This window comes from Haplochromis burtoni, unplaced genomic scaffold (assembly GCF_018398535.1).
Source record: "Haplochromis burtoni strain Fernald_Lab_line unplaced genomic scaffold, NCSU_Asbu1 Contig_549, whole genome shotgun sequence".
In the NCBI taxonomy this organism is placed as follows: Eukaryota; Metazoa; Chordata; class Actinopteri; order Cichliformes; family Cichlidae; genus Haplochromis; species Haplochromis burtoni.
Genome location: NW_024582910.1, coordinates 69,265 through 78,614, shown reverse-complemented (window position 1 = coordinate 78,614; position 9,350 = coordinate 69,265). Strand labels below are relative to the sequence as shown.

The 9,350-nt window shown below is 40.5% G+C and overlaps 1 protein-coding gene across 1 annotated transcript in view; it reads left to right on the top strand.

Moving 5' to 3' along the window:
* plekho2 (pleckstrin homology domain containing, family O member 2) overlaps nucleotides 1-8,972 on the top strand; it is a 15,764-nt gene extending 6,792 nt beyond the window's left edge. Inside the window, exons 2-7 of the mRNA XM_005947799.3 lie at nucleotides 464-613; nucleotides 839-961; nucleotides 3,425-3,529; nucleotides 3,632-3,730; nucleotides 6,945-7,217; nucleotides 7,325-8,972. Coding sequence (XP_005947861.1) covers nucleotides 464-613; nucleotides 839-961; nucleotides 3,425-3,529; nucleotides 3,632-3,730; nucleotides 6,945-7,217; nucleotides 7,325-8,623 — 2,049 coding nt within the window. The 3' untranslated portion in view covers nucleotides 8,624-8,972. The remainder of the gene's footprint in view (nucleotides 1-463; nucleotides 614-838; nucleotides 962-3,424; nucleotides 3,530-3,631; nucleotides 3,731-6,944; nucleotides 7,218-7,324) is intronic.
* Nucleotides 8,973-9,350: the final 378 nt, after the last annotated feature.

The following is a 9,350-nucleotide window of genomic DNA, read 5'->3' as shown; positions in this document are numbered from 1 at the left end:
GTGATAGATATCGTTATCGCCTGAAATGAAAAAAACATATCGTGATATGAAAAAATCTCATATCGCCCAGCTCTACTAACTAGTGACAGAATCGACGACGCAGAGGAAAATGAGGACTCTACAAAACTCCAGGAAAAACAGCACTTTTATCACATTGACACATCCAGGCTTCAGTATCTTGACAGTTTCTGTGGGCTGTGGGTGACAAATGACAGTAACACTACTTGATATAACCTTTAATATGTGCTCATGCTAATAAATCACTTTAGTTGCTCATAAATTTGGATTCCACGTTGGTGAAAATGTGCAGAAGAGAATCAACACCTCTGTTCTCTTCCTGTACAGGTATATTGTACGACCGTCATTTAGAGCAGTGATAAAATGAAAGTGAATATAATTGTCTGCATCCTGCAAGTATGCTGGTGTGTACTGAGTGTGACTTCCTTCCTCTGTATCAATACAGGGTGCAAAAGAGGACCCAGCCCTCCAGAAAGAGCCTAAGTTCCTGAGTAAGGCTGGCTGGTTGAAGAAGGGCTATGGCAGACTGCTGGCAAGCTATAAAGACCGCTACATCCAGGTGGAGAAGACCGAGATTGTGGTGTATGAAAATGAGGTATATAAAGTTTCAATACATCGGGTGTGAGAATATTAACTTATATCAATATTGCCATTTAATTCTTGTAGTCTTGCAGCTGTTAACTTTTATTTAACATCAGATAATCAAGTAGATGGTCTAATTTCTCTCTTGCTTGTTGATAAGATAATAAGCTAAAATGATGTTGGCTTTATCCTTAAATTATACACACAAATTTTCAAATATCAGTCATTTGTGTTGCAGGACCTACAGAACTGCTTGGAGAGGCTTGACCTGGAAAACTATGACAAATGTCATGAATTAAAGAGCCCCTTCACGAAGAAGCAAAGACTTATACTCATACGATCGGCAAAGTCCACAAATAAGGTGAGAGAAGAGTCTGTCTCTCTATCTCTTTCTGTCCCTGTCACAAACATTTGTCCTGCCTGCACAAAGAACACGTTGTAGATCGTGGTGCAGGTAAGCAGCAGGCTCAGATTAGTGGTGCTGGTTGCAGCGATGCTGGTGAGCAATCCGATTGTTCAGTGATGACACGACGAATCCTACTTCCGGGTCTAAAGTAGTCTGCGTTTAATATGGCTTTTGTGTTGTTAACATGTTTAATGTTATGTATTTTCTTCTATTTGATCTCAAAAAGCTCCTAAAACAGTCAGTGATCCCTGTTGACCTCCCTCGGCTTTTATTACCGCTAATCATTTATTTAAGCTCAGTTTTTAAAACCTTAGGATGTAGCTACAGCCCAGCCCATGCAGCAGTATATGAATGACTAACCTCGTATTGTGGATGGATTATCTCAGTTGTTCTCCTGGCTGAAGTTTGGTCCTTTTACAGCATCCTGCCATGCGATTACATTTGTTCCTGACCACCGAGAACACTCACGTTAACTTTTATGGAGTGGACAAAAAGTTAGCTTGTTTATATTATGCTAACATAGCTGTGTCGCTAGCGGTCACGTAGCACATCATTATATACCAGCTAGCCCAACTTCAGTAACCCTACAAACGTCACTGCTGTTTAGTTTCCTGTCTTCATTTATGCTGGAAGTGATAGCAGAGCTGTACGTTTTAATTTGTTTCCAAAACCCCGCAGTCAGGACATGCTATATTGTATTTAGATAGAAGCTAGCGAGCTAACTCCCTGCTAACTTCTAACTCTGTCAAATGTCATAAATTCCGTTTTCATGGATGCCTGGATGTTAAACTCAATTGTTACACCTGGTAGAGCAGAACGCTGATCATTTTATTAAAGATGAAAGACTTTAGACAGTTTTTCAACTCTCAGTAATGCCATAGTGATCGTTTGATATATGGACCTGCAGCGGAGTTTAGGCCCAGACACGGCTGGTGACGTCAGACTGAGCCTGCAGCCAGTGATGCGAATGAACAGCGGGTCACGGTTACCAGTGCTGTCACAAATGGCTCAGAATGATATGGTGGAAGCTGCATCCAGTTCTCCAAAGGCTGATTTGATAAATGATGAAGGAATATGACAGGAAAATGATATCAAGGACTGCTTAGACACTGGCAAATGTGATAAGTGGCTGAAAATCAAGGTAGCCGGCAGACGAGAGGAATGACAGTTGAGGCTGCAGGTAGTTTTTGGGGTTTCACAGTTCTCAGACATAGTGTCACGGGACGAGCATCAACAGTCATACTCCCTACAGGAAATTTCCTATTTTCTAATAAAACCTTTGGGAGTTAGAAAAGTTAGAGTTCTTTTCCTGATCTGCACATGTTTATTAACTCTGCTCGGGGAAGACCTACCGCATTTTTCGGACGATAAGGCGCACCGGATTATAAGGCGCATTAAGCGAAACAGATAAATTGATAAGTCAAACTTTACTCAGTCATTCTTCTTGCTTCCTCCACTTCCGTAACATTGATTCATTAATGTTGAATTCTCTCGCAGCTGCTCTGTTCCCATGTTGTTGCAGTATATTAATAACTAACCTCGTATTGTGGATGGATTATCTCAGTTGTTCTCCTGACTGAAGTTTGGTCCGTTTACAGCATCCTGCTATGTGATTGCATTTGTCCCTGACCACCAGAATCCCTCACGTTAACTTTTATCGAGTGGAAAAAAGTTAGCGTTCATCCTCCAGCTTCACTGTGTTTATGTTATGCTAACATAGCTGTGTAGCTAGCAATCACATAGCACATCATTATATACCAGCTAGCCCAACTTCAGTAACGCTACAAACGTCACTGCTGTTTAGTTTTCTGTCTTCATTTATGTTGGAAGTGATAACAGAGCTGTACGTTTGAATTCTTTCAGAAATCTCTCAGTCAGGACATGCTATATCATGCTTAGATGGAAACTAGCGAGCTAACTTCCTGCTAACTTCTAACTCCGTTAAATTTAATAAATTCTGTTTTCATGGATGCCTGGATGTTAAACTTAATAGTTACACCTGGTAAAGCAGCAACGCTGATCATTTTATTAAAGATGAAAGAATTCAGTTTTTAGACAGAAGATAATGGAGTTTTGGACCCAGATGACTCCGTGAGGCTCCTGACGTAATGCTCCAACAATCCATCAAGCAGTGCGGCTTCGTAGCTTAGCAAAGTCGTACTAAAACATTTTTTGACAGATTTCTGAGCGCCATCTACCACATAAAATCGTTTCATGGTCAGTAAGCACAACCAGAATTCATACGTAAGGGCCTGTGGCCTAAATAGATTATTTCTTATTCTTAAAAAAAACACAATGAGCACAGTTTTTAAAAATAGAAGAAAAAACTGTCAATACTCCTGTTATTGTGTCGCAGATCTTCTGTTCGATTATCTACCTTAGTTTGAGTTGACTATTGTCTGCTTCATTCATTCACAGGTCCATGATGTTAAATTCCAGGCTCAGACAGTGGAGGACAAGGAGGCTTGGATTAAAGCCCTCAGTGATGGCATTAATCGAGCAAAGAATAAAATTTTTGATGAGGTAAACATGCGATAGAGCCATAAATTTATCTTAAATCTTTTCTTTGTCTCGGTTTTAATAAGCATGTAGTTTTAAAACTCAAATTATTTCTTATTTTCACAGGTGAAGATTGATCAAAGCAGCAACTTAGAGCACGTTACTCGAACAAGACCCAAAGGGAACCGCAACCGGCGTCCACCGACCAGGATACACATGAAAGAGGTGCGTGTCAAATTGAAATAGTGCTTGTAGTATTGTTGTAACGTGTCTTTTGTTTTAATTTGCTCTTAATACAAACTTTGCTTCCATGGTTACCTGGGTCTTTGATTGATTTGTATTAACTGACATGAAACCCACATCGTAACTAATCAACATAACTACATTACTAAGGTTGTGTTGTGTTAAGATGCAGAGCCAGAATGAATGTGATTAGTAACGCCAGGATTTACCTGTTATTTAAAATCAAAAATATCCATGCTGTATGCCACTGGATGCTATATTCTAATAGAAATGCTATTTGTTTGGGCCCAGTACATTAAAAATAAGCTGCCAACCGCAGTGAGTTAGAATAGTGAGTCACCGTGGTTTTAGATAGATTTATATTATTTAGATTTGATATCATATTGACCATTTATGGTAGTAAGGGGCTTTGACTGCAGCTGTGCCATATAATAATGCCTGTGATAATATTGTTATAAATTTTTCACAATATCAATTTTACTTATATTGTCACAATGTCATTGCTTGTGCAACAATAACACAAGCCCAGCCATGTCTGAGAGTAAGAGCAACGTATCACCCTCTGATAATAATTTAGTACCTAAAAAGGAGCGACTCCAACAATCTCCAACAAGGCACAGTACTTATGCAAGAAAGGAAATGACTCTACCGAATGTCACTGAAGAACTGGCAGGTTGCATTGCATATCACAGGAAGCGCAGATAGTGGATGGAAATTACTGAGGCTTACATGGTGGGGTAGAAAAGCAGGCTCCTGTTTCTGTAAGCATGTTCTGAGTTAATTAACTCTGACATTGGCAAAACACCGAGTTTCCTGTTCCAAAACAGCCAATCAGAGCAAGTTCAATTAGCTCCGAGGATGTTAAGCATGAGTTAAGTGTGATTATCATTCACCATGGCAACATGTAAACAAAAAGTGAGTTTTAAGGTCATGTGATCTAAGGAATATGAACAAGTTTCAGTGCCTACCACGATATAAAAAGAGTCATTTTAATCAGCTTGGGCAACTTTGTCATCATCACAGACAGAATGAGTCTGACATAATACGCATCATTTTATTATATCCACGATCATCATGCAGCCAGCTTGAACTTTCAGTAGATGAAGCTGAATCCTAATTTTACATTAATTTTGAATGTATTTATTCAAAATGTACATAATGTATATAAGAGAAAAGGTGTGAAGGAACAGATTAGACAGTTTACTGATGGACCTGTGAGAGCAACATGGATCCACCCTCTGCTCAGATTTATTCAATAAAAGGTTTTTCTGCACTTATTTATGAACATTTCATTTTTTCTATAATTCCAATAATAAAGAATTCAATTGTTTCTGCCATTATTAAATTAAATGTTTGAGATCAGAAAAACTTTAATGTTCCCAGTGTGAGTATTGATGATTTGATCTGATGTCAGTCTTCACTGATAGTTGCTGTTTCACATTTAACTAAAAAAAAGGTTTTTTGAATGTAAGGTTTTCTCAGAAAAAGGCAAATATGTCACAAGGGCCTTGGCTTTTATAGAGCTGTTTGTAAACTGATCATCTAGATTCGACATATTTCAGGACAGTTTTGGAAGGATGACGTTTTTTAACAGATCATCCCAGAACAAAATAAGCCACTATGAACGGATCCAGGCCCATAACCCATAATCCTCTCCATTTCCTGGTTCTGGGTTGAATCTCGATCTGTGAACTAAAAAAGTGAAAATAAATAAATAAGGTCAGTTTGTTGGCCTACAATTTTGTTACTTGACTGGCATTGATGACGTGTTGATGAATTTGTTTCCTGAAACTCTGGATGTCTACAAGACTGAGTCAAAAAGTAATTAGTGTACTGCTTTTCCTAAAGCTTGCCTCTGATTTATGCCCTCATTACAATAATAATTAAAAAGGCTAAGACATTTTTTACCACAATGAATTTTAAGTGAAAGAAATACAATTGAAGTTCAGACTTCCAACTTTAATTCAGCAGGTTAAACAAAAAGATTGCATCAAAATGTGAAGAACTAAAGCATTTTTAAGACAACCCCTTCATTTCAGGGGCTCAAAGGTAATTGGAAAAATTAGCTAACTGAAAATAAAATGTTCATTTCTCATACTTGGCTGAAAACCCTTTGCTGGCAATGACAGCCTGAAGTCTTAAACTCATGGACATCACCAGATGCTGGTTTCCTCCTTTTTAATGCTCTGCAGGCCTTTACTGCAGCATTCAGTTGTTGTTTGTTTGTGGGCTTTTCTACTTTTTTCTATTCTATTCTACATGAAAGTAAGGTCTCTGCATCATGAAGATGATTGCATCATCAACTCACAGTGTTGGTCTGCATATCTCATGAGGCCATCAACAGCTGTTTTTGTTTGTTTGTTTGTTTGTTTTGTTTTAATAATGAGGTTGAAGCAGCATGGTTTTGGTGCAGCTGTGCTGACTTCTGTTTATTATTGTGTAGTGGAGACCATTCTGACAAGAAGGCACAACAAAGAGTGCTGAAATCTGCCCCCAAAATGATTAAAGTTAGACACAAATCACTGTACACATTTGTAAATCTTAGTTTATGTATGTGGATGATATCGTACGATACGGCAAATAGTTCTCAAATTGAACAACACAAGGGATCCCTTCCACCCAGCCCATGAACTGTTCACCTCCTTCCCTCAGGCAGAAGGCTGCACAGCCTCACAGATTGTGCAACATTCTGCAGTACAGCTTCCTCCATGAGGTGAATGTTATCTGAAACACTGGTATATTCTCCTGTTTGACACTCAGGTTCTAAACGTGTTGGCTAGCAGTACAGGTCCCTAGACTACCGCTGTGTCAGCTATCACGATCAAGCAGGGACTGTTTATCAGATAAGGGGGTGGAGTCTAATTCACAGAGTTCACATGGGGTGAAAGGAGAATAGCAAACCCAGTGAGGGTAGTGATGGTCTGTGAAGGCAAGGGTGTGTGATGGAGGAGGCAGCAGAGGCGTGTAAACAGATTCTCATAAAGAAACTTTTAGCTTATTTGCCCACTGCTTGTCTCTCACCTTGAACCTACTGATTTAATTTGCACTACTCCACAAATCCTTGGTATTCTAGTTTGGCCTTGATCTTGTTCCCGTAGGTTCCTTAAATTTCCTGAGCTTCACCCTTAGGTGAACTCTACTCAGTTCTTTCCTGTCCGTGTGCTCTGTGTCATTTAATCGTATATTTTTCTTCTAGGTAGCTGATGTGTCATCTGATGGAATCCTGCGCTTGGATCTTGATCTTGAAGATGCCGTAATGCCTAATGGAGCACGTTATGCCAATGTTGATGGCAGTGAGACCTCCAAAGAGAAACAGTTGGTGTCAATTACCGAGGAGGAAGCTCAGCCAGATCCAGACGTCAGTCCCCCAAAAAAGGTCATCAAACCTCCAATGCCGCCTATCAAGGAGGCTAAACCCAGCACAGCACATGAAGATGAACCTCAAAAGAATGATGGTTCAGAGAAAAAGGTATGTCAAATTTTTCTAAAAATTGTAATTGTGAAATGTTGTAACATTTGTGCATGTCTTTGTGTTTGGATATCATGGCCTTGCTATAATTGCTATATTATTTGAAGGTACCAATGCCCCCATCGAAAGAAGCAAAACCCTGTGCTTCACCTGTTGAAGAAACTACAGAAGAGGCAAAACATGAGAAGATTTCTGAAACAAGTTCTGATGCCAGTAAAAAGGCAGCTCCACCACCAATGCCTCCCAATAAACCCAGCTCTGTGAGTAATGTTGATGCTTTACAGTCCAAGCCACACTCTCACCCTCCTATGCCTCCATCCAAGGAGAAGAAGCCCTCCCATTCTGGCTCTGAGACAGACCAGCAGGTTGAAGGGATTAGTAATGAGGATAATGAGAAGGAAGATGAAAGTAGGAAGGAGACTATAGAAACAGCGGTGGAAACAGATGAGGCAGTGCAGCTGATTGCTAAAGAAACGTCACCTGATGTGAAAGATGATAAACACGAGAGTCACTGCACAGAAGAAACAGTTAGCAGCAACACAAAGATGGTATCTGACTGTGGGGAACAAATACCCACAGAGTCACTGAGAAAGAGTCCAAGTTCCCATCCAAAATTCAACAAAAAGCCTGATGAATGTGCCGAGCCTGACATACAGCGGATAGAGAGCACCTCGGCTAAGAGTAATCCTAAAGAGGGACCCGACAATACTGCCTCAGTCAATTCTGTCGATTCAAAAGACGCACTGGCCGAGAGTGAAGTCCCCTCTTTGAATGACTCAACCACTGAGACCCTTACCCTGAGTCCACTGCTTTATCACTTGTCCGGGGAGAAAAAAAAGCAAGATGAGAAATCTGTAGACAGTGGTCAGCACTCAGATGATGAGAGTGAAAGCTCTGGAAGTCAAGACACATTGGTAGCTGCTACAGCTGCACTCAGGGGAAGCCATTCTGCTTTGGATGTGGTGGATGCTAGTGAGGACAGCATTCAGGTATCTGTTATTTTAAGACCAGCACAGGTCACGACAGTGCCTCAGGTTAGCTCTAAGAACATAAAACCCATCCTTCCTCTCAAGCCCTCAGCCAAGGGCAGGTCAGCCTCAATTGGAAATTTGCTGTCTGAATCTGATGTCTGTAATCAGATGAAAGAGTCTAGCAGAGGTGGAGCTGTGAGTGCTGGGGGTTCTAGTGATGATGTCATTAAACTTGAGACTGAAGTGGCTCTAGAGATGGAAAAGACGAGCAAGCTCTTGAGCAAAGTGTCCCAGGACCATGGAAGTGAAGAGGAGGATGTACCGGGGGATTTGCTGGCTGAGGCCATGGAGAAGCTGAAGAAGGCAGACCACGTCCTCAGGGAGGTCAAGAAACTGAAATTTGCAACAAACGGAAGCAAAAGGAAGAGTTGGTGAACGTCAGACACTGACTGAAATTGACCAACTGATAAACCCTTTACCTAGACAGTGATAGTGCAGTCACATCATGGAAAATGTAAAAAGACCCCACTAAATACAATTTGCCTAAAAGTGAAGGGCCAGTGGTATTCTGTATCATCACAGATGGTCGTTTATGATGAGCTTATTCACTCTGTATGATCATGGTGTGCAGGCCTGACCTGGACACTGTATTGGATTCAATTCAGTTCAATTTTATTTACAGTATTGTGCAAAGGTTTTAGGCAGGTGAGAAGAACTTTAAGCAAAGAATGCTTTCAAAAATGGAAGTGTTTATCATTTATTTTCATCAATCAACAAAATGAAGTGAAGGAACAAAAGAGAAATCTAAATCTAGTCAGTATTTGGTGTGACCACCCTTTGCAAGTGTACCTAGAAGAATTGATGCTGTTTTGAAGGCAGAGTTTTTGAAGGAACTCGGCTGGTCGGTTGTTCCAAACATCCTGGGGGACTAACCACAGATCTGTGGATGCAGGCTTCCTCACATCCTTCTGTCTCTTCATGTAATCCCAGACACACTCAATGATGTTGGGATCAGGGCTCTGTGGGGGCCAGAGCATCACTTCCAGTACTTCTTGTTCTTTACACAGAAGATAGTTCTTAATGACTGTGGCTGCGTGTTTGGGGTTGTTGTCCTGCTGCAGAACACATTTGGGTTCAATAAACAAGCATTTATATTTCTGAA